This window comes from Tachyglossus aculeatus, chromosome 22, assembly GCF_015852505.1.
Source record: "Tachyglossus aculeatus isolate mTacAcu1 chromosome 22, mTacAcu1.pri, whole genome shotgun sequence".
NCBI classification, from domain to species: domain Eukaryota; kingdom Metazoa; phylum Chordata; class Mammalia; order Monotremata; family Tachyglossidae; genus Tachyglossus; species Tachyglossus aculeatus.
In genome coordinates this window covers 29384381-29409966 of record NC_052087.1, presented here as the reverse complement: position 1 = coordinate 29409966, position 25586 = coordinate 29384381, and the positions used below count along the sequence as shown (strand labels likewise).

General features: G+C 44.9%; 1 protein-coding gene across 2 annotated transcripts in view; it reads right to left on the bottom strand.

The window, feature by feature from the left end:
• The window catches only part of C22H11orf49 (chromosome 22 C11orf49 homolog), a 200667-nt gene that overhangs the window by 78595 nt on the left and 96486 nt on the right, over nt 1–25586 (bottom strand). Inside the window, exon 1 of one of the 2 annotated variants that reach the window (XM_038765115.1) lies at nt 7659–7773. The exons of the other annotated variant lie outside the window; for it this stretch is intronic. Coding sequence (XP_038621043.1) covers nt 7659–7770 — 112 coding nt within the window. The 5' untranslated portion in view covers nt 7771–7773. Of the gene's footprint in view, nt 1–7658; nt 7774–25586 lie in introns of those variants that run through there. 2 annotated transcript variants of the gene reach the window in all.

Below are 25586 nucleotides of genomic sequence, written 5' to 3'. Positions count from 1 at the left end.
CTGAGCCTCTCTAAAAAGAAAGATGGGGAGGAGGGGAGAAGCAGGAGAATAGGCAGAAGAAGGGAGGGGGAAAGGAAGAGGTGAAGAAGAGGCACAGGAGGAGGAGGAGGAGACAGTGGGAGGGGAAAAGAGAGAGGAGGTGAAGTGGAGGAATGGGGGGCGGGGGAGAGATTAGGGGGACAGAGAAGGAGAGAAGGAAAGAGGCAGAAATTGAAAGAGAGGGAACCTGAGGGAGAAAAATGGGGGAGAGAGAGAAGAAGTAGGTTAACTCACCAACCAGCCTGCTTCTCTGCGGTCTCTTTGTCCTCCACCACCATTATCACTGGTCTCCAAAGAACTCATCCCTCTAACCCCACTCCTTCACGCTTTATTAAAACACAGCCTACTCTCTCTTCAACTGCCCAAGCTCAGCATCACCTAAGCAGGTGAGTCCAAACGCCCCGATCACTTGGGAACTCACCCTCGCATCCTGCCACGGCACACTTAAGTACCTGTCCTTATATGTGGGTGCCTGCCCTATGTGTAATTTATTTTAATGTCTGGCTCTCCTGCTAGATTGTAAGCTTCTTGAGGGCAGAGATCATTGGCCTAGTGGATAGAGCACGGGCCTGAGGGGTCAGAAGGGGCTGGGTTTTAATTCCGGCTCCGCCACTTCTCTGCTGTGTGACCCTGGGCAAGTCACTTAACTTCTCTGTGCCTCAGTCACCTCGGCTGTAAAATGGGGATTACAGATGCGAGTTCTACGCGGGACTGGGTCCATGTCCAACCCGATTAGCTTGCATCTACCCCAGTGCTTAGTACAGTGCCTTGCACACAGTAAGCGCTTAAAAAATACCATGAAAAAAAGATCGTGTCTACTTAGCGCTGAGTACAATGCTCGGCACACAGTAAGTGCTCAGTAAATATCTTTGTCTATTACTTTTAGTGCTTTGCACAATTAGTACAGCACTCTGCACATAGTAAGTGCTCAATAAATACCACTGATGATTCAGTGTTTTACTCTTTTATCACTCCTGATGGGTCTGCCGCCAAACCCCCTCTCCAAATTATATAACACAAATTACATGGAGAAACAGCATGGCTCAGTGGAAAGAGCATGGGCTTTGGAGTCAGAGGTCATGGGTTCAAATCCCAGCTCCGCCACTTGTCAGCTGGGTGACTTTGGGCAAGTCACGTCACTTCTCTGGGCCTCAGTTACCTCATCTGGAAAATGGGGATTAAGACTGTGAGCCCCCCATGGGACAACCTGTTCACCTTGTTAACCTCCCCAGCGTTTAGAACAGTCCTTTGCACATAGTAAATGCTTAATAAATGCCATTATTATTATTATTATTGTACACAGGTTGTGAGCTCCTTGAGGGCCAGAGACTCTCTCTAATTCCCACCTGTATATACTTTCCCAGTGCTCTGTACAGGGTTTTGCCCACAGTAAGTGCTTCATAAATATGATTACTACTACTATTATTATTTTAGAACCCTCAAAAGAGGGTCTGTTTTTCCCAAAACAGAATAACTAGTCACCTTACACCCAACGAATGTAATTGCCCAGTATCCAATTTGTTTTCTAAACAGTTTGGGGTAGGAAATAAAATAAAAGATGGGCTGACTCCTTCACTTTGTAATTTACATATCTGAAAATGATAAATGTAAGTCTCAACTCCGTAAACTAAAATGGTTCCCATACCCATTTGTTTTTTTGACTAAACTCCCGGTAGCAAAAGTTAACATACTTTTAATACAGAATCATTAATTTAGAAGAGCTCTTGAGACATCATCTAGTCCAACCCTCTGCCTTCAGGCAAAAATACACCTAATCTATCCCAAGCAGATGAAAATGCGTCTTGTTTAAAAGGCAACCAAAGACTGACACTTCCTTGGGGAACCCATTCCATCACTGTCGGGAAATAAATTCTTATGCCTTCCTCCGGTTGGGAAAGACAGGGGTCAGAGCCTCCAAGGAAATCACGTGACTGTCAGCCCATCAGTCAGTGGCATTTATTGAGCAACTACTGAGTATTAATCGCAGTCTATGAAACATGTGAGAAAGTACAGTAGTAACAAGACAGATGTCTCCTCCCCTCATGGAGCTTACAATCAAGCAGGAGAAGGGGGGAAAAGAAATCTTCTAACGGGGCACTGGGGACCGGTGCCCTAGAACTCTGAATGACTTTTTTGGGGTGCCCAGAATGGAGTGGATTGATCTTGTCCATCTTATAATAATAATAATAATAATGATTCATTCATTCATTCAATCGTATTTATTGAGCGCTTACTGTGTGCAGAGCACTGTACTAAGCACTTGGGAAGTACATATAGAGACTGTCCCTACCCAACAGCGGGTTCACAGTCTAGAAGGGGGAGAAAGACAACAAAACAAAACATATTAACAAAATAAAATAGAATAAATATGTACAAGTAAAATAAATAGAGTAATAAATATGTACAAACTTATATACATATATATAGGTGCTGTGGGGAGGGGAAGGAGGTAAGGCGGGGGGATGGGGAGGGAGAGAAGGGGGAGAGGAAGGAGGGGGCTCAGTCTGGGAAGGCCTCCTGGAGGAGGTGAGCTCTCATTTATTAAGTGCTTACTATGTGCAAAGCACTGTTCTAAGCGCTGGGGAGGTTACAAGGTGATCAGGTTGTCCCACGGGGGGCTCCCAGTCTTCATCCCCATTTTACAGATGAGGGAACTGAGGCCCAGAGAAGTTAAGTGACTTGCCCACAGTCACACAGCTGACAATTGGCGGAGCCGGAATTTGAACCCATGACTTCTGACTCCAAAGCCTGGGCTCTTTTCCACTGAGCCACGCTGCTTCTCTGATCACTCCCTTGCGTTCATCCTGAAATGGAGAGCTGTATTTCCCCCTCTAGAATGTTTCCCCGTCTGGGCAGGGAATGTGTCTGTTTATTGTTACACTGTGCTCTCCCAAGCGCTTAGCCTAGTGCTCTGCACACAGTAGGCGCTCAATAAATACGACTGACTAAATGAGCGAATGAACTGCGGAGGAGAGTGTGAGGGCTTGGCATTACGGGGGCCTTCAAGATCGCTCCAGGATGAAAAGGTTAAGCAACTTGTCTGACGTAAATCCTCCTGGAGCCCATGCTCACTTCCTCTTAGTTTGTTCTCAGTAGGGAAGGGAACAGTGAGTTCCAGGGACGAAGTGCTGAGCTCAACGATTCCTATAGGCTTTGAAAAGCTACATTTCCACTATTCAAGACAATTTCTGTTTCTCAAACAGAGCCCTGTGACCCCGTGGGGGTTGCGAGGGAGTCATGAGGGGATCGAGCGCGGTCGTTGCCTGCTATTTCAAATCCCTCTCCCCTTATTACATTTCTCTCCCTGCTTCTGCCCTCCTCTAATCCCAAAGCAAGGGAAAACAAGTCCTCTGACCTGGGTGTAGGCTCTCCTATCCCAGATTAGCGTGTGGGCCACTGGGCCAGCTTCTCTGGGCTTTATTCACATAATGAGGGGTTACTTTGGGGAGGGTGGGGGGCTAGGGGGGCTGTTTTGCAGAAACCCTTAAGGGTTGGCAAGTGAAAATGACTGAGAGCTACTGGCCCAGGTCAAGGCCCATACATTTCATTTAAGGATGACTGGAAAAGATCAAAATACCACAAATTTGGCTGCTTTGACTCAGCATGAAATTTCTGCATACAACAGCTTCTTTTGCGGCAGTACAACCAAAAAAAAAAAAAAATCTTTCCAGACTCTTCCCTCAGCAAGAATCAGTGACCCTGAGTTAGTAACAGAAACTAGGAGACAGGAGACCTGGAAACCCGAAGTGAGACCTGATGTGACAGGAATCAATGACACGAAGAAACACTTCCTACTCCATCTCAGTACAAAAAGAGGAAACATGAAGTTTGCCCGTAAGTTCTCAGACATGAAAGGACACTTTTCATTAAACTTCCAAGGTGAAAAATTCTCTTAACTCTGTAAGTTCCTTCCCACCCCACTCCACCCAAGAAAAACAAAAAACTGCAATAACAAAAATTCCCTGAGTGAGTATTGTGGTATATTGAATTGGGAATGGTTAAGGATGGGAAATGAGGACTAGTTTGGCCTAGTAGAAAGGGCACAGGAGTGGGAGTCAGAAGACCTAGATTCTAATCACGGCTCTGCTGTGTGACTTTGGGCCAGTCACTTATCTTCTTTGTGTCTCAGTTCCCTCATCTGGAAAATGGGGATTCAATGCCTGTTCTCCCTCTTAATTAGACTGCGGGCCCCACGTGGGACCTGTTTATCTTATATCTACTCCAGTGTTTCTGTTGTTATTGTTTTTTAAATACGTACCAGGCACTGTACTAAGCACTGGGATAGATACAAGCTAATCGGGTTGGCCACAGTCCATGTCCCACATGGGACTCACAGTCTTAATCCCCATTTTACAGATGCGGTAACTGAAGCACAGAGAAGTGAAGTGACTTGCCCAAGGTCACACCACAGACAAGTGGTGGAGCCGGGATTAGGCTGGACATAGTTCTTGTCCCACAAGAGGCTCAGTCTAAGAAGGAGGGAGAAGCGGTCTTGAATCCCCATTTTACAGACGAAGTAACTGAGGCACAGAGATGTTAAGTGACTTGCCCAAACTCACACAGCAGGCAGGCGGAAGAGACAAAGATTAAAACCCAGGTTATCTGACGCCCGGGCCCTTGTTCTGAACACGAGACCACCCTGCTTCCCAGGATAGTGGGTCTCGGCTTCTGAAAAAGAGTATAGGAGGGGGGCAGAGGAAGGGTTTTCTCCTTTTTGCAGTTCTCCCTCTTTGACCTCCTCCTCTAGTTCTCCCATTCTCCCCCTTTGTCTCTCCTTTATTTCCCTCTCCACCTCTCTCCGCACATCCTCTGCTTTTTCTCCCCTCTCCTCTTTTATTCCTTCTTCCTCTTTGCCCAGCCCTTCAAGGTCCCACTCACCAAGACCCAGCCCCTTCAAAGCACCGCCACAAATTTGCTCCCACTCCAAAAAGTACGAGTTGATCCCCCCGACTGAAGTTATGTTCCTGGTTTGGACTAGGAGAAAAAATGGAAACTGAAAAGTTATTTGGAATCGGCCAGGGTCACACAGTGATTCGGTGTCAGGGCTGGTTACAGGATCTAGGAGTTTTCACTTTCAATTCTGTGCCCTAACCCATGGGTAACATTCTCATTAAGAAGCTGAATAAAAGGAACTGTCCAGAGACTTAAAAGGCATAAAAGCAGGACTCGGAGGGTAGGAATAGATGGCAAGATTTTCTACTGTTCCACATCAGAGCAATGTCGAATCACACTATAATGGTAATTTAACCACGGTGGAGAAGAATACAACAAAAACAAGCGGGTAACTGGAGATTTAAGTAGGGAAACAATATTTGAAGCTATTTCTTCCTTTGCTTTGTGCATACATGAACATATACGAATAACCCAGAACTAATATGTATTATATATATGCACACATACATCTAATACAGTGCTCTGCACACAGTAAGCGCTCAATAAATACGATTGATTAATATTACATATTAGCTCCGGGTAGCACAATCAAGTCCTCGGTTGTATTACCCAGAGTGATCAGCAATCTAATTGATCATCTTTCCTCGTCCAGTGGGGTGGTGAGTTTACTAGGCATGCTAAAGATATTTTGCTAAAAAATTTCTGTAGAATACTGTCCAAGAGAAATAAGAAAATCCATTCCTCTGCCCAACACTCCAAGAGGCACGTGTTTCCCCAAACCTCTGGTACAGATGTCTGGAAGTTACGCCTTAGGCAAGGTGAGGGGTCTTTTCTGACCAGTGGAGGGGCTGGGCATTAAAGAAGTTCCTTGCTTCATTGGGAGAGTTGGAAAAAATGGACTTGGTTGTTTTCAGGCACCAAGTCATATAATAATAATGGCATTTATTAAGCGCTTACTATGTGCAAAGCACTGTTCTAAGCGCTGATAATGATGGCATTTGTTAAGCGCTTACTATGTGCAAAGCACTGTCCTAAGTGCTGGGGCGTTTACAAGGTGATCAGGTTGTCCCACGTGGGGCTCACAGTTTTAATCCCCATTTTACAGATGAGGGACCTGAGGCACAGAGAAGTTGACTTGCCCAAGGTCACAGAGCTGACAAGTGGCACAGCCGGGATTTGAACCGATGACCTCTGACTCCAAAGCCCGGGCTCTTTCCACTGAGCCACGCGGGATGGTTTGGGAGTCTCAGTCGACTACGGTTTGTCAGAGAGAAAAGTAAATGGCTTTGAAAAGCTGGGGGGAAAGCCTAAAAAGGGCCCACCCCCTCCATTTTAAAGGCTTTTTAAAAGACATTATGCTTCAGGTCAGTAACTTGCTGGCTCCATTTCACCCCAATGGGTCTAGACTGGATAGCCTGACATGTCCCTTGCTCAAACTACTCAAATTAATTGATTTAATCTACTCTAAAATTTCGCTAATCGGTGACCATATATTGCATATTACCAAATGCCACCAATTTTGTGAATAAATAAGTAAAAATGTGCAAGGAAGAACAGCTTTTCTGATTCTACCGGGCAAGTTCTAAAAGCTTCTTTCTAACACACAGCCATCGGTGGAAAGAGCACCGTTCTATAAATCAGGAGACTTGAGTTCTCTGCCTACCGTGTGACCTCAGGTAAGTCACTTAGGTAAGTTACCCCCTCCTTCCTCTTCCCCTCCTCCCCCTCTCCATCCCCCCCCGCCTTACCTCCTTCCCTTCCCCACAGCACCTGTATATATGTATATATGTTTGTACGTATTTATTACTCTATTTATTTATTTATTTTACTTGTACACATTCTATTTATTTTATTTTGTTCATATGCTTTGTTCTGTTCTCTGTCTCCCCCTTCTAGACTGTGAGCCCGCTGTTGGGTAGGGACCGTCTCTATATGTTGCCAACTTGTACTTCCCAAGCGCTTAGGACAGTGCTCTGCACACAGTAAGCGCTCAATAAATACGATTGAATGAATGAATGAATGAACTTAGCCTCTCTGTGCCTCAGTTCCTCATTCTGTAAAATGGGGAATTCGATACCTGTTCTGTCTCCCTCTTGCTTTGCAATTATCTAATGCCTATCTCAGTGCTTAGCACTTAATACGTGCTTAATAATACCACATTAATAACTCATTTTGGACGGGAAATTAAGAGAATCAGCATGGCTCAGTGGAAAAGAGCCCGGGCTTTGGAGTCCGAGGTCACGGGTTCAAATCCCGGCTCCGCCGATTGTCAGGTGGGTGACTTTGGGCAAGTCACTTCACTTCTCTGGGCCTCAGTTACATCATCTGGAAAACGGGGATTAAGACTGTGAGCCCCCCGTGGGACAACCTCATCATCTTGTAACCTCCCCAGCGCTTAGAACAGTGCTTTGCACTTAGTAAGCGCTTAATAAAAGCTTTCATTATTATTATTATTATTAAATTCAACAACCTGACTTCAACCGCTTAGCAAAACAGAGTCTAACCACCCTGTCATAGAAATGGATTTAAAAATCCATAAAATCTTCTAGTAAAATGTTTCAGGGCCCTAAAGGCACTACTGAGAGACTTGGAATCCCGGCACTAAAGTTAACAAGCCCCTTCACTTCTTTCTGCTTCAGTTTTTCCAGGACGCATGTCTCTGGGAGCTCCTTAAGCGACCGCAGTAGTAATGTTTGATGATGCCTGAAAAGTGCTAATCATATTACCTGCAAGATAGGATGTGAGCCTGAATTCTGGCTCATCCGGATGGGAATTTTGTGTACGGCAGGAGTGAATGTGCTGGAATGTCCAACAGCACGAAAGGTAGACAGGGAACATTTGGCCTGACTCAGAGATTAAGTCGGGGGTGATTTTCTTTCAAATCGAAGCCAAAACACGTATTACATCATCCCGGCCCGTCTGCTTTCAATGATCCACAATTCTCAATGAAGTAAGTATCATATAAAGCTTTGGAGGGAAAGAAAACAGCGGGTATTTAAAGTCCTTAAAATAATCTACCTTTACAGTCCTGCTAACCACCTCGTGTGTATTTTTCCTCTTGGCTGCAAGCGAAGGAAAAAGGAAACTGGCAGCAACTGAAGCTGGAAATGAGAACAAGGTTTACAGTTGAAATGCTGTCTGATATTGTAAACTGAAACAAGCCTCACCCCCTTCCTGGTCCTTTCAGCAACTGTCCCTAGCTCAGTCATTTAAAAAGTTCCACAAAAGGCTCTTTAGACCAGACCAGACAACAATACGAAAATCCTTTCAGGAAAGAGCCGCACTAGTTACTGTGCTTTATCTCTGCCATGTCACTGCAAGGCGATTTACCCTGAGAACATTCTTTCACTGATGTTGACAAATACGTCGGCTGGAAAGAAGCAAAATTTCAATCAAATCGATAAAAGAAAAATATCGGCCCTAACACAATGGCTTTACTCATGAGGGAATCATTATCCTACCCTACCCCCACAGGGAGATTCTGGGAATTTCACCATCTCTGCTGCCTGGCTGCAGAACCCCAATCTCCGCTTCAGCTTTGGGCTTTCCAAGGGAGGATCTAAGCTTTGATTTTGCCATCCTCATCCCAGGGGCAAAGTCAGTCTGTTTTCCTGTCTCTTGTTCAGAGAGAGCTGCGTACTAAGGGAAGCCCATTTGCCACCAGGAAGAGGATTTATAACACTCCTTAGCAGCCTAGCGGAACTGTAAGCACTCGGTCTGTCACATTATATTTACAGAAGAGAGGGCTGCAGGAAATTTTAACCTTCTGAGTGAATTTATGTATCCCTCTTACAGAAGCAGGTAGTGGGTGTGGTATGTCTTAATTGGGGAGAGGCTGCCGAGTTTCCGTCTAGAAGAGGAGTCAGGCAGGGCGAAGGGTCCGTTTACATGCATGTCATTCAACTGTCGCGTCCTCCTGCCTGGAATTTATTTTAGCTTTTCTCTCTCCCACTAGACTGTAAGCTCTTTGAGGGGAGGGATCGTGTCTACTAACTCTATCCCAACTTTTGAAGTTTCTCTCCCTCCTTCCCACAGTCTTTTGAACCTCCCACTGCCCTGTTCCAACCCACGATACTTCCAGCCTTCTGATGGGCTCCATTTTTTTTCTCCTGCGTCCGACGGAATTAGGTCGTCGAATGTTTTTTCCTGAACTCCTTCCCACTCTAACCATTCTCCTAAACCCGAACAGACTTCTGCATATACTCCCACTCCCCCCGGCAGGAGATCGGATAGGACCCACTGAACCGGCTACGGCTTTCAGTGGCGGCATGGTCTGGGGCTCGGCGGGACCACGGGTTCAAAGTTCATTAAGGAATGGCCATGTATGGCTTGGGAAAGGCCTCCGAAGCAGCTGTCTAGAATCTGTCGGGCCTTGAAAGGCTGGAGTCGTCCTCGCCCACTTGATTACTACGACTCCACTTCCCTTCGCCCTCGCTGACGTTAGTAAATACATCACATTCTGTTCTAAAACAGACATGAGGGAAAGGCCGAGACTGACAACTGTATGCCCTGTTGAAATAAATCATTCAGGTCATATGCTTTCCTTGGAAGAAAGAAAACGCTCCTACCCCCCGAGGAGAAAGAGTCCCTAATTAAAGAGTTCTTCAGATAAAAGAATAAAGGGTTTTACATGTTATAACTTATAGGTGGTTTCTTGTTCACTGGGATTTTTATTCAAGTTCAGTTCCCAATGAAGCAACAACATCTCAATCACTCTGTTCCACAAATTAACATATGTTTATCTCAATAAAAGCAGTATCTGTCGGAGAGGAATACTTGATCTTGGTAAGAATTCCCCGCTTTTCTGGCAACAGGCACTTGAGTGGGCCGCTTTCCTCTGCTTTGATTTCCACTCATTTATATCCCCACCCTCCTACCTTCTCGGCCCTTGGCCAAAAGCTGTCGAGCGGCAGGGATCCTTCAAGGAGCTCTCGATAAGCCAAGAGAGAGTCAGGTGCTGTGTGCTTTAAAAAAGGGAATGTCACTTAATCAACAGCTGGGCCTCTTGAGCTTCTAAGCTGAAGGCAGTTCGGGAATGGCTCTCGACTGGTGTTCCTGAGGTTTCATGAAGCATCCGTTAATAGTACAGAACGTAAACGACTGTGCCCATTTTCTGAGGGTTGGCAGGTGGCACTTCATCCAGAGGCAGGGTGCCACGCTCTAAGTGTAGCTGGGGACCCACTGTTTTGGGGCAGAAGTAAATACACCCCAGGAAAGGGTGACTGATAGCAATAATCTGAGCGACTTCAGTCGCACGAACAGGGAAAAACCACGAAAAAACCACTAGAGGAAGCTTGGTATAAAGGCACAACATGAAGAATAAACTGGGGCAAATGAGCCATGAAGCTATCGGCCTGGAATGCGAGAAAACAGAAGATCAAAGGAAGAGAGAAGGGAGATTTTCAGATATTATTAGAAAATGAATAGCAAGGAACTCAGTCATCACCATCAGCGGCCAATTGTCCGGTCCTGATGACAAGGCTCCATAACTCTTCTGAAATTCCTCCCTGGGGGAATCGTATACTTGCCACGCTCAATCCTCTTTCTGGGTCCCTCTCCTTTCATTCTCCTTTCGACGGAAAATGGACCACCGTTCCGAGAATATATCGCTGCCATCCGACTGGCCTGGGCTCTTGTATTAAGAGTAATTAAGTAGCAAGAGTAATGCTATTTATTAAGTGCTTACTGTGACTCTAAGTCACCTGGAGAGTCCATGTGGTAGCTCCTAGGAACTTGTCGCCGAGCAGATTCACAGTGGCCACAGCACTCTTTTACACTCCACGGTCTCGGAGGAATTATGGAAGATTGGGAGAGTTAATACTAACTGTAGCATTTGTGAAGCGCTTACTATATGCCAAGCGCTGGACAAAATGCTGGGGAAGAGACACGATAATCACGGCCCGCATGAGGTTCACAGTCTAAGTAGGAGGGAGAACAGGCACCGAATTCTCATTTTGCAGATGAGGGACAGAGAAGTGAGGTAATAATAACGATGATAATACTAATGATGGTATTTGTTAAGCGCTGACTATATGCCAAGCGCTGAACAAAATGCTGGGGAAGAGACACGATAATCACGGCCCACATGAGGTTCATAGTCTAAGTAGGAGGGAGAACAGGTTGCCAACTTGTACTTCCCAAGCGCTCAGTACAGTGCTCTGCATGCAGTAAGCGCTCAATAAATACGATTGAATGAATGAATGAATGAACAGGTACTGAATTCTCATTTTGCAGATGAGGGACAGAGAAGTAAGGTGGTAATAATGATGATAATACTAATGATGGTATTTGTTAAGCGCTTACTATATGCCAAGCGCTGAACAAAATGCTGGGGAAGAGACACGATAATCATGGCCCACATGAAGTTCACAGTTTAAGTAGGAGGGAGAACAGGTACTGAATTCTCATTTTGCAGATGAGGGATAGAGAAGTGAGGTAATAATAATGATGATAATACTAACGATGGTATTTGTTAAGCGCTGACTATATGCCAAGCGCTGAACAAAATGCTGGGGAAGAGACATGATAATCACAGCCCACATGAGGTTCAAAGTCCAAGTAGGAGGGAGAACAGGTACTGAATTCTCATTTTGCAGATGAGGGACAGAGAAGTGAGGTAATAACAATGATGATAATACTAATGATGGCATTTGTTAAGCGCTGACTATATGCCAAGCGCTGAACAAAATGCTGGGGAAGAGACACGATAATCACTGCCCACATGACAGTCTAAGTAGGAGGGAGAACAGGTACTGAATTCTCATTTTGCAGATCAGGGACAGAGAAGTGAGGTAATAATAATGATGATAATACTAATGATGGTATTTGTTAAGCACTTACTATATGCCAAGCGCTGAACAAAATGCTGGGGAAGAGACACGATAATCGCTGCCCACATGACAGTCTAAGTAGGAGGGAGAACAGGTACTGAATTCTCATTTTGCAGATCAGGGACAGAGAAGTGAGGTAATAATAATGATGATAATACTAATGATGGTATTTGTTAAGCGCTTACTAGGTGCCAAGCCCTGTTCTAAGCACTGGAGTAGATACAGGGTAATCAGGTGGTCCCACGTGGGGCTCACAGCTTTAATCCCCATTTTACAGATGAGGTCACTGAGGCACAGAGAAGTTAACTGGCTTGCCCAAGGTCACACAGCAGACAAGTGGCGGAGCCGGGATTGGAACCCACATCCTCTGACTCCCAAGCCCGGGCTCTTTCCACTAAGTCACGAAGTCACACAACAGACAAGCGGCGGAACAAGAATTGGAACCTAGGTCCTCTGAGTCCCAGAGGACTCAGCTGTGGATGCTATCCAAGAACACATTATCCCTGGCTCCCAGGATTCCCAGGATTGTTGCCAACTTGTACTTCCCAAGCACTCAGTACAGTGCTCTGCACACAGTAAGCGCTCAATAAATACAATTGATTGATTGATTGATTGATTGATTCAGAGCAGAACCTCCAAACTGTCTCTCCGGTGTTAGAGCTGACTGTGCCCATCTTCTTCCCTGACTAAACCCTCCTTTTCTCTTCTCCTACTCCCCTCCGCATCACCCTGACTTGCTCCCTTTATTCATCCCCCCTCCCAGCCCCACAGGGCTTACGTACATATCTGTAATTTTTTATTTATATTAATAAAGATAAAGATAATAAAGATATTTATATCTGCCTCCCCCTTTAGACTGTAAGCTTACCGTGGGCAGGGAATGTGTCTGAGTATTGTTATATTGTACTTTCCCACGTGCTTAGTTTCATCCCCCCTTCCATCCCCATAGCACTTATGTACATACCTGTAAATTTTTATATTTATTAATATGTCTCCCCCTTTAGACTGTAAGCTTACCGTGGGCAGGGAATGTGTCTGAGTATTGTTATATTGTACTTTCCCACGTGCTTAGTTTCATCCCCCCTTCCAGCCCCACAGCACTTACGTACATATCTGTAAATTTTTATTTATATTAATATCTGCCTCCCCCTTTATCATCATCATCATCATCATCAATCGTATTTATTGAGCGCTTACTATGTGCAGAGCACTGTACTAAGCGCTTGGGAAGTACAAATTGGCAACATATAGAGACAGTATGTTATAATATGTTACAATATGTTATATTGTACTTTCCCACGTGCTTAGTTTCATCCCCCTTCCAGCCCCACAGCACTTACGTACATATCTGTAAATTTTTATTTATATTAATATCCGCCTCCCCCTTTAGACTGTAAGCTTACTGTGGGCAGGGAATGTGTCTGAGTATCGTTATATTGTACTTTCCCATGTGCTTACTACCGTGTTCTGCACACAGTAAATGCTCAATAAATACGACTGACTGACTGACTACCCCTTAACCAGCTCTCACACTCCAAATCCATTCACCCAGGCTCTCAGATCCAATCTTCCATTAATAATAATAATAACAATGGCATTTATTAAGCGCTTACTATGTGCAAAGCACAGTTCTAAGCGCTGGGGAGGTTACAAGGTGATCAGGTTGCCCCACGGGGGGCTCACAGTCTTAATCCCTATTTTACAGATGAGGGAACTGAGGCCCAGAGAAGTGAAGTGACTTGCCCGAAGTCACACAGCCGACAAGTGGCAGAGCCGGGATTCAAGCCCGTGACCTCAGACTCCAAAGCCCGGGCTCTTTCCACCGAGCCTTCACAAATGGTATTTTCATTCTAGAGATATATCTTACCAATGAAATTATATTACATTTCTCAGTCATTCATTCAGTCGTATTTATTGAGCGCTTACTGTGTGCAGAGCACTGTATTAAGCCAAGTCTACCCAGGAGTGCCGGAAATTGGATCCTACGGCGATCGTGGTGTTTCACCAAGCAGACATTGGGGAGTACGTGCGGCACGAAGAGACCCTGACTTAAAATCCATCCCCAGAACTTGACACTGGGTGGGGAGGATTGAATGAATGGCCCTGCCTCCGCAGCCTGTCGAAACGGAGGGCGAGTGGCGACAACGCTTCGACCTTTACTGGGAGATGGTCTCTAGCTGCAGTCCGTCACAGACGCTGCCAGATGCAGGCAGGACTTGTATATGGGGTTGGTCTAGCGTGGGGGAAGTTACAGCTTTATATCTTTTTTTATGGATGGTATTAAATTGAATGCTGTGTTTTGTACGGAACGGAGTGGCTTTCTGCCAGTTTCTTTTCTTCTTTCCCCTTGTGAGTTGAGGGGCATAAATTTTGAGTAGTTTTTCTGCATTTATTTGGGTGCTTCTGGATTCGTGGCAGTGAAATGAGGACTAACCTCACGGTAGTATTAGGTGAATTCACATCCCATTTTGTCTTTATTTTCTTCAGCTTCCTTCTAGACTGTGAGCCCACTGTTGGGTAGGGACTGTCTATATGTTGCCAACTTGTACTTCCCAAGCGCTAAGTACAGTGCTCTGCACACAGTAAGCGCTCAATAAATACGATTGATTAATTGATTGATTAAGCGCTTGGGAAGTACACGTTGGCAACATATAGAGACAGTCCCTACCCAACAGCGGGCACATGAACGTCCCACCGGCACCTTACCTCAATATGACCAAAACCGATCTTCTTATCTTCCCTCCCAAATCCCGTCCTCCACCTAACTTTCCCATCACATTGGACACCACCACAATCCTCCCTGTCTTTGAAGCCCACAACCATGGCACTGTCCTCAACTACTCCCTCTCTCTTTCAATCTCCATGGTCAGTCTCTTTCCTAAATCCCGCCACTTTTTCCCCCCGCTACATTTCCCGGATTTTCAAAATCCGCTCCAACCCAACAGCCACCACATTGGTTCCATCCTCCTCCTCACCGGTCTCTCCACTTACACTCTCTCCCCTCTCCAGACTACACTTCAGCCTGATGCCCAGATCATCTTTCTCAAATGTTGGTCTGCAGATGTCTCCTCTCTCTTCCCCCGAAACCTTCAATGTTTACCCATTCCTTTCCACATCAAGCAGAAACTGCTGACCGCTGGCTTTAAGACACTCAATTAGCTCTCTCCCTCCTACTTAATCACTCACCCTCTCCTTTCCTCTCAAGTTGTGCCTCATTCTCCTCTCTCCCGCCTCTGACCTCTTGGTCACACCCTTCCCCTGGCCCGGACCACCCTCCCACTTTAAATCTGCCAAATTATAGTTCTCCCTACCGCCAAAGCCCTTCTGAAAGCACAGCCACCCAGGAAGCCTTCCCCAATTAATTTCTCTTCCCCCAACTACCACTCTTTTTCTTGGTATTTATTATACGCTTCCTCTGCAGCGGGCACTGAACTAGGCCCTGAGGTAGACACGAGCTAACCAGGTTGAACACCGTCCAAGTCCCCCATGGGGCTAACAGTCTTAATCCCCATTTTACAGATGAGGTAACTGAGGCACAGAGAAGTGAAATGACTCACCCAAGGTCACACAGCATACAAGTGGCAGAGCTGGGATCAGAACCCTGGGCCTTCTGATTCCCAGGCCCGTGCTCTATCCATTATTCATTCATTCATTCATTCATTCATTCAATCATATTTATTGAGCGCTTACTGTGTGCAGAGCACTGTACTAAGCGCTTGGGAAGTACAAGTTGGCAACATATGTACAAGCTGGCAACATATCCATTAGGCTATACCGGTTCTGTACTTCTGCACCAGTTGTGCAATTGGGTATTCACCACCAATTTATATACCAAGCGCTTAGTACAGTGCTCTGCACACAGAAAGCGCTCAGTAAATACAATTGAATGAATGAATCTTCCTCCTACCTGTAAATTATTTCAGGGACCGTCTCCCCTGCTGGATGGTAAGCTCCTCGAGGGCACACTACATTCAACAGACTCGCAATAAATACCACTTCTAATATGATGAATAATAATGAAGATGCTTTTCATTAAGTGCTAAAGAGGTGTCGACCATTGTACTAACTGCTGGGATAAATCCAAGATAATCAGATTATACACAGTCATTCATTCATTCATTCAATCGTATTTATTGAGGGCTTACTGTGTGCAGAGCACTGTACTGAGCGCTTGGGAAGTACAAGTTGGCAACATATAGAGACGGTCCCGACCCAACAACGGGCTCACGGTCTAGAAGGGGGAAAGTCCCTATCTTGTTCATGGCTCACTACCTAAGAAACAGGGAGAACAAAGCATTTTACCCTCAATTTACAGTTTAAGTAACTGCAGCCCAGAGATGTTACGTGGCACACTCCAGGTCACCCGGCAGGGTTGGCACTAGAATTTAGGACTCCCGACTCCCAATCCTGAACTCATTCCACTAAACCAGGCTTCTTCCCTACTTCTGGTCAATAAAATAAGAATTTCTGTTCTAGTCCATTATAATGGGTCCGTAATAATAATGATGGCTTTTGTTAAGCGCTTACTATGTCTAAGCGCTGGGGAGGATACAAGGTAATCAGGTTGTCCAACACGGGGCTCGCAGCCTTATTTTCCCAATTGTCCCCATTTATGTAATACATATGAGAACAGTGCTTTGCACACAGTAAGCACTTAACAAACACCATTATTAATTTACCGTCTGCTGTGTGACTTTAGGCAAGTCACTTCACTTCTCTGGGCCTCAGTGACCTCATCTGGAAAACGGGGACTAAGAGTGTGAGCCCCCTCTGGGACAAGGACTCTGTCCAACCCACTTAACCCCACAGCACTTGGATATATTTGTCCAGATTTATTACTCAATTTATTTTACTTGCACCTATTTACTACTCTATTTATTTTGTTCATGATGTGCATTATAGCTATAATTCAATCAATCGTATTTATTGAGTGCTTACTGTGTGCAGAGCACTGTACTAAGCGCTTGGGAAGTACAAGTTGGCAACATATAGAGACAGTCCCTACCCAACAGTGGGCTCACAGTCTATTTGCTCTGACAATTTTGACACCTGTCTACATGTTTTGTATCATTGTCTGTCTCCCCCTTCTAGACTGTGAGCCCGTTGTTGGGTAGGGACCGTCTCTATATGTTGCCGACTTGTACTTCCCATGCGCTTAGTACAGTGCTCTGCCCACAGTAAGCGCTCAATAAATACGATTGAATGAACAGGGGCAGCGGATGGGAAGAAATAGCTAGCCATTTAAAACTAGTCTCTGCATAGGGTTCAGAAACACAAAACCAGCTCCATCTGGGAACCTTAGAGGAGAACCCAGAGCTTGAAAACCGGTATGGCCCTAGAGAGTTGTGAGCCCACTGTTGGGTAGGGACTGTCTCTATATGTTGCCAACTTGTACTTTCCAAGCGCTTAGTACAGTGCTCTGCACACAGTAAGTGCTCAATAAATACGATTGATTGATTGATTCAGCAAAATGAGCAGCTCAGAAGGCCCGTGGATGAGAAGGACCACAGGCGAGCAAGTACAAGGGAATTTCAGGGAGAGACTGCCCCTTTCGAATTTTTTTTTTTAGCTTTAGAGAGTGGTGCTTCAATCCCAGATTTCATTGAGGAACTGTTGCAGGACTAAAGCGAAGGTTAACAGTAAATTCTTATATAAATAAAAGCCAGAGTTCATCACCTGTAGTGCTGTAGCATCAGGGCATGAACAGCTCACAAATTGCAGAGAGAGCATTACCATGGCAACGGGGTGGGGAGGGAGTTCCACTTCCCAAGGGCCTCCAAACCAGTCCTCAAGTAGGAGAGCAGACTAGCTGTACTACAAATGCATCCCCACACTGTCTGGGGTGAAATCTGGGAAACTCGTAGGATGAGCACACAGTAAGCGCTCAATAAATATGATTGAATGAGGGAATGAATATTTATTCCTCCTATTAAGTGCTTAGTACAGTGCTCTGCACACAGTAAGCGCTCAAGAAATACGGTTAAGTGAATATGGAGAATATCACCCAAGATGCTTCTGGAATCGTTTTGGATAAGACTCCTATTTCTAATGAAGGAATGAATGAATCAATCAGGGACCACAACTGCCAACTCGGTTGTACTGTACTCTCCTAAGCATTTAGTTTCCCGAGCCTCCAAACCAGTCCTCGAGTAGGAGAGCAGACTAGCTGTCCTACAGATGCATCTCCACACAGTCTGGGGTGAAATTTGGGAAACTCGTAGGTTGAGCACACAGTAAGCGCTCAATAAATATGATTGAATGAGGGAATGAATATTTATTCCTCTTATTAAGTGCTTAGTACAGTGCTCTGCACACAGTAAGCGCTCAAGAAATACGGTTAAGTGAATATGGAGAATATCACCCAAGATGCTTCTGGAATCGTTTTGGATAAGACTCCTATTTCTAATGAAGGAACGAATCAATCAATTCAGGGAACACAACTGCCAACTCGGTTGTACTGTACTCTCCTAAGCGTTTAGTTTCCCGAGCCTCCAAACCAGTCCTCAAGTAGGAAAGCAGATTAGCTGTACTATAGATGCATCCCCACACTGTCTGGGGTGAAATCTGGAAAACTCATAGGATGAGCAATCAATCAATCAATCAATCAATCAATCGTATTTATTGAGCACTTACTATGTGCAGAGCACTGTACTAAGCGCTTGGGAAGTACAAATTGGCATCACATAGAGACAGTCCCTACCCAACAGTGGGCTCACAGTCTAAAAGGGGGAGACAGAGAACAGAACCAAACATACCAACAAAATAAAATAAGTAGGATAGAAATGTACAAGTAAAATAAATAAATAAATAAATAAATAAATAGAGTAATAAATATGTACAACCATATATACATATATACAGGTGCTGTGGGGAAGGGAAGGAGGTAAGACGGGGGGATGGAGAGGGGGACGAGGGGGAGAGGAAAGAAGGGGCTCAGTGTGGGAAGGCCTCCTGGAGGAGGTGAGCTCTCAGCAGGGCCTTGAAGGGAGGAAGAGAGCTAGCTTGGCGGATGGGCAGAGGGAGGCCATTCCAGGCCCGGGGGATGACGTGGGCCGGGGGTCGACGGCGGGACAGGCGAGAGCGAGGTACAGTGAGGAGATTAGTGGTGGAGGAGCGGAGGGTGCGGGCTGGGCAGTAGAAGGAGAGAAGGGAGGTGAGGTAGGAGGGGGCCAGGGGATGGACAGCCTGGAAGCCCAGGGTGAGGAGTTTCTGCCTGATGCGCAGATTGATCGGTAGCCATTGGAGGTTTTTGAGGAGCGGAGTAATATGTCCAGAGCGTTTCTGGACAAAGATAATCCGGGCAGCAGCATGAAGTATGGATTGAAGTGGACACACAGTAAGCGCTCAATAAATATGATTGAATGAGGGAATGAATATTTATTCCTCCTATTAAGTGCTTAGTACAGTGCTCTGCACACAGTAAGCGCTCAAGAAATATGGTTAAGGGAATATGGAGAATATCACCCAAGATGCTTCTGGAATCGTTCTGGATAAGACTCCTATTTCTAATGAAGGAATGAATCAATCAATTCAGGGACCACAACTGCCAACTCGGTTGTACTGTACTCTCCTAAGCGTTTAGTTTCCCGAGCCTCCAAACCAGTCCTCAAGTAGGAGAGCAGACTAGCTGTACTATAGACGAATCCGCACACTGTCTGGGGTGAAATCTGGGAAACTCGTAGGATAAGCACACAGTAAGCGCTCAATAAATATGATTGAATGAGGGAATGAATATTTATTCCTCCTATTAAGTGCTTAGTACAGTGCTCTGCACACAGTAAGCGCTCAAGAAATATGGTTAAGTGAATATGGAGAATATCACCCAAGATGCTTCCGGAATTGTTTTGGATAAGACTCCTATTTCTAATGAAGGAATGAATCAATCAATCAGGGACCACAACTGCCAACTCTGTTGTACTGTACTCTCCTAAGCGTTTAGTTTCCCGAGCCTCCAAACCAGTCCTCAAGTAGGAGAGCAGACTAGCTGTCCTATAGATGCATCCCCACACTGTCTGGGGCGAAATCTGGGAAACTCGTAGGCTGAGCACACAGTAAGCGCTCAATAAATATGATTGAATGAGGGAATGAATATTTATTCCTCCTATTAAGTGCTTAGTACAGTGCTCTGCACACAGTAAGCGCTCAAGAAATACGGTTAAGTGAATATGGAGAATATCACCCAAGATGCTTCCGGAATCGTTTTGGATAAGACTCCTATTTCTAATGAAGGAATGAATCAATCAATTCAGGGACCACAACTGCCAACTCTGTTGTAACTGTACTCTCCTAAGCGCTTAGTTTCCCCTCAGAGTCACACCTGGAGAGTTTCCAGTCCTCTACCAGCCTCGGCTACAGGAGGGAGAGTCAAGCAGAGGCCCGTCCGTTCCACTCCTCGCTTGGGCAGTGGCTAGCGAGTGGCAGGCAATCTGCCACAAAAGTCAAAACTCACCCATGCTGGGCAGTAGCGGCTTGGGAGAGAGTCGAGGGTGGAGACTCGGGATTAGTAATAATAATAATAATAATAATGGCATATATTACCATGCTGGGCAACAGTGGCTTGGGAGAGAGACGAGGGCGGAGACTCGGGATTAATAATAATAATAATAATAATAATGGCATTTATTAAGTGCTTACTATGTGCAAAGCACTGTTCTTACTGCATGGAAGGAGGCAAGGGTAAATCATTTCCAGATTTTTACCAAGAAAACTTTACGGATCCACTACCAGAACGACTGCAGATGGAGAGCGGGGCGTTCTGGGAGAGATGTGTCCGCGGCGTCGCTTTTGGTCGGAAACGACTCGAAGGCATAAGACAAGACAAGAAGCGCTTAGTACAGTGCTCTGTACAGAGTAAGCAAATAAACATCACTGATTGATTGACATTTATTGAGCACCTGATCTGTGCAGAGCACTGTACTATCAATCAAATCGTATTTATTGAGCGCTTACTGTGTGCAGAGCACTGTACTAAGCGCTTGGGAAGTACAAGTTGGCAACATATAGAGACAGTCCCTAGCTTGGGAGAGTAATGATAATAATAATAATGATGATGATGGTATTTGTTAAGCACTTACTATGTGCAAAGCACTGTACTAAGCGCTTGGGAAGTACAAGTTGGCAACATATAGAGACAGTCCCTAGCTTGGGAGAGTAATAATAATAATAATAATGATGATGGTATTTGTTAGGCACTTACTATGTGCAAAGCACTGTACTAAGCGCTGGGGGGGGTATATGGTGATCAGGTTGTCCCACGTGGGACAGTCTTCATCCCCATTTTACAGATGAGGTCCCTGAGGCCCAGAGAAGTGAAGTGACTTGCCCAAAGTCACACAGCTGACAAGTGGCGGAGCCAGGATTAGAACCCATGACTTCTGACTCCGAAGCCCGGGCTCTTTCCACTGAGCCACGCTGCTTATTTGGGAGGCATGTTCCCTGTCCACAATGAGCTTACAGTCTAGAGCTCATAGCATTTATTCTATTTATTTTATTTGGTTTATATGTTTTGTTGTCTGTCTCCCCCTTCTAGACTGTGAGCCCGCTGTTGGGTAGGGACCGTCCCTATATGTTGCCAACTTGTCCTTCCCAAGCGCTTAGTACAGTGCTCTGCACACAGTAAGCGCTCAATAAATACGATTGAATGAATGAATGAATGAATGAATGAGAGATTTATCAATGCCCAACAAACCTCCAATTTCATACAACCGGTAGCTTTCTGCTCCTTCCCACTCAAACCCCTTCATTAAGTCGTCACTGTTCTTCCTATACACTAAATATAATAAAAGAGAAGAGCTATGTAATGCACTTTGGAGGTTGAGAGTTCATACACAAGAAAACAAAGACATTCAAGGGTTTGGTTCCCAGAGTGACCGTAATTTGTGTACACATTTGGAATAGTTTGTACGGCTACAGTAACTAGGGTGTATGCTTAAGCCTTGATCCATCTGGGGAAGAGATGAGTTGCTGTTGGAAAGAGAATACGGACTTTTCCGTCTTGGGTAAAGTCTCAGTGTTTTTCTAAACTGCTTTATTTGGTTTTTGGTTTCCCTCACTTTTTAAATAGAAGAGGAGGAGGAGAAAGAACAGAGAAATCACAAATTAAAGTGAATTATATGACACATTATTCTGTACATAAGTAATCGGTTCATACATTGTGGGCAGGGATTCCGGCTCCGCCAATTGCTCGCTGTGTGACCTTGGGCAAGTCACAATTTCTCTGTGCCTCAGTTTCCTCGACTGTAAATGGGAGATTAAATCCCTGTTTTTCCTCGTACTGAGACCGTGAGCACTACGTAGGACGGGGACTTTGTCCAACCTAATTAACTTATATCCCAGAGCTTAGAACACTGTTTGACACATAATAAGTGCTCAACAAATACTATTAAAAAAGTACCTACCAATTCTGTTGTATTATTCTCTCCCAAATACTTAAAGTACAGTATTCTGTATAGAGTAAGTGCCTAAAATACCACTGATCGATTGATTTTGCCCAGAGGAGAGGCAATGATGATGATGATGATGATGATGATGATGATGATGGTATTTCTTACCACGTATTAAGTGTCAAGCACTATTCTAAGCGCTGAGTAGATATAAGGTAATCAGGTTGGACATAGTCCCTTGTCCAATTTAGGGCTCATAGTCTCCATCCCCATTTTAAGATGAGGGAACTGAAGCCCGGAGAATAATAATAATAATGTTGGCACTTATTAGGCACTTACTACGTGCAAAGCACTGTTCTAAGCGCTGGGGAGGTTACAAGGTGAGCAGGTTGTCCCACAGGGGGCTCACCGCCTTAATCCCCATTTTCCAGATGAGGTAACTGAGGCCCAGAGAAGTTAAATGACTTGCCCAAGGTCACACAGCAGACAAGTGGTGGAGCTGGGATTAGGACCCATTTCTAACACAGAACTCCAATTTGTCCTTGCAAGGTACATCAGGCCCACGGAGTGACAAACTGCCGCTTCCAGCAACCCTCGGCTCATTATTAAATGAACGGTCTGCCGTATGCTGATCATGGTAAAGGCAAAATTTTAAAGTAAACAGCACGACACGATTACCCAACTGCCTGGGGATTTTTTTCCAGGAGCAATTTTTTCCTCAAGCTGATGAGGAACAATCAGGATTACTCAAGCAAACGAGCCCAGAAGGTGCTCCAAAAGAATTGCATCCTGCAATATATTAAGTTGGGGGCAAGTAAGAATTTTAGTAAATATCAAGCATACGAAACCCCTAACCCCCTTCTTCTGCAGGCTATTGATGTTCATAATAATGGCATTTATTAGGCGCTTACTATGTGCAAAGCACTGTTCTTATTGCATGGAAGGTGGCAATGGTAAATCATTTCATCCTATTTATTTTATTTTGTTGGTATGTTTGGTTCTGTTCTCTGTCTCCCCCTTTTAGACTGTGAGCCCACTGTTGGGTAGGGACCGTCTCTATGTGTTGCCAATTTGTACTTCCCAAGCGCTTAGTACAGTGCTCTGCACATAGTAAGCGCTCAATAAATATGATTGATTGATTGATTGATTGATTTCCGGATTTTTACCAAGAAAACTCTACAGATGCATCATCGCTATGGATGCACAGATGCATCAACTTGGATGCATCATCACTGCATGGGAAGAGCTGGGGAAAATTTTTCCTCTCGGAAACATTTCTACGGACTGCGAGTTTCTTAGCATCTCTTTAAGGCCCATGAATCCTCGCAGGTTTTGCGCCTTATTTTTCCCTGACGTATCAACTAGCCCATGAAACCACATACTTTTTCCACAAAGGAGGTGGGTGGCGAGAAGTACGGGGTGAGTCAAAAATCCCGGTGCACCTCTGTAGACAAGAACTATTGCTCAGCAGCAATTTCCTGCAGAAAAGATACACAGAGATTTCTTCATATTTAATTTAGTTAAACACCAGTGTGGCGGAAGGGGGGCGTGTGAAAGACAGTTAGGTCACACTGTAAGGCAGTTTTGTCATCATCATCATCATCAATCGTATTTATTGAGTGCTTACTATGTGCAGAGCACTGTACTAAGCGCTTGGGAAGTACAAATTGGCAACATATAGAGACAGTCCCTACCCAACAGTGGGCTCACAGTCTCAAAGGGGGAGACAGAGAACAAAACCAAACATACTAACAAAATAAAATAAATAGAAGTTTTGTCATTTGGAGAATACACGCTCAGTAAGTTCGATTGAATGAATGAATGAAAGAACATGCACCAGGACTTGGAAGTCAAATGATAAATTCCTGGATTTGTCCAAAATTTCTCACCAAGAGAGAGGAAGGGCCAGACTTGGGACTCAAACATTCTCACCATCATCATCAATCGTATTTATTGAGCGCTTACTATGTGCAGAGCACTGTACTAAGCGCTTGGGAAGTACAAATTGGCAACATATAGAGACAGTCCCCACCCAACGGTGGGCTCACAGTCTAAAAGGGGGAGACAGAGAACAAAACCAAACATACTAACAAAATAAAATAAATAGAATAGATATGTACAAGTAAAATAAATAAATAAATAAATGTTCACGTAATGGTCTTTCATAGTCGAAGAAGATGTCAGTGATGATGAACTTTATCACTGGTATCTATTGCGAGCTTGCTATGTGCGGAGCACTGTAATAATAATAATAATAATGATAGCATTTATTAAGCCTTTACTATGCTCAAAGCACTGTTCTAAGCGCTGGGGAGGTTACAAGGTGATCGGGTTATCCCACGGGGGGCTCACAGTCTTCATCCCCATTTTACAGGCGAGGGAACTGAGGCCCAGAGAAGTTAAGCGACTTGCCCAAAAACACACAGCTGACAGTTGGCAGAGTTGGGATTTGAACCCATGACCTCTGACTCCAAAGCCCGGGTCCTTCTCCACTGAGCCATGCTGCTTCTCTAAGCAGCGCTAAGCGCTGTACTAAGCGCTTGGGAGAGTACACCTCAGTACAGCAGAGAATGGGTTTGGGAGTCAGAAGGTCATGGGTTCTAATCCCGGCTCCGCCGTTTGTCTGTTGTGTGACCTTGGGTAAGTCACTTCACTTCTCTGTGCCTCCTTTACCTCATCTGTAAAATGGGGATTGAGACTGTGAGCCCCACATGGGACAGCGCTTAGTACAGTGCTCTGCACACAGTAAGCGCTCAATAAATATGATTGATGATGACAGGGACTGTGTCCAACCCGATTTGCTTGTAATAATAATAATAATAATGATGCCATTTATTAAGCGCTTACTATGTGCAAAGCACTGTTCTAAGCGCTGGAGAGGTTACAAGGTGATCAGGTTGTCCCACGGGGGGCTCACAGTCTTCATCCCCATTGTACAGATGAGGGAACTGAGGCACAGAGAAGTTAAGTGACTTGCCCAAAGTCACACAGCTGACAACTCTGCACATAGTAAGCGCTTAATAAATGCCATTAAAAACAAAAACAAAAACAAAAAACTGGCAGAGCTGGGATGAGCTTGTACCCACTCCAGGGCTTAGTACAGTGCCTGGCACTTAATAAGCGCTTTACAAATACCATAATTAGATATGACTCCTGCCCTCAATAAGCTTACAGTTAAATGAGGGCTACATATGTTAAGTTAATGAAAAAGCGCCGTGGGGCTGAGGTGGGATGAGGGTCAAAATGCTTAAGGGTGATGTGGGGTTGGGGAGGGGAGCGAAACGAAAGTACTTAAAGTGTACAGATCCATGCACAGGCAACACAGAAAGGTGGGTGAATAGTTGAGGAAATGAGGGGTTAATCAGGGAAGGCTTCTTGGAGGGGGTGTGGTTTTAGAGAGGCTTTGAAGATGGGTAGAGTCGGATTTGAAGGGGGAAGGAAT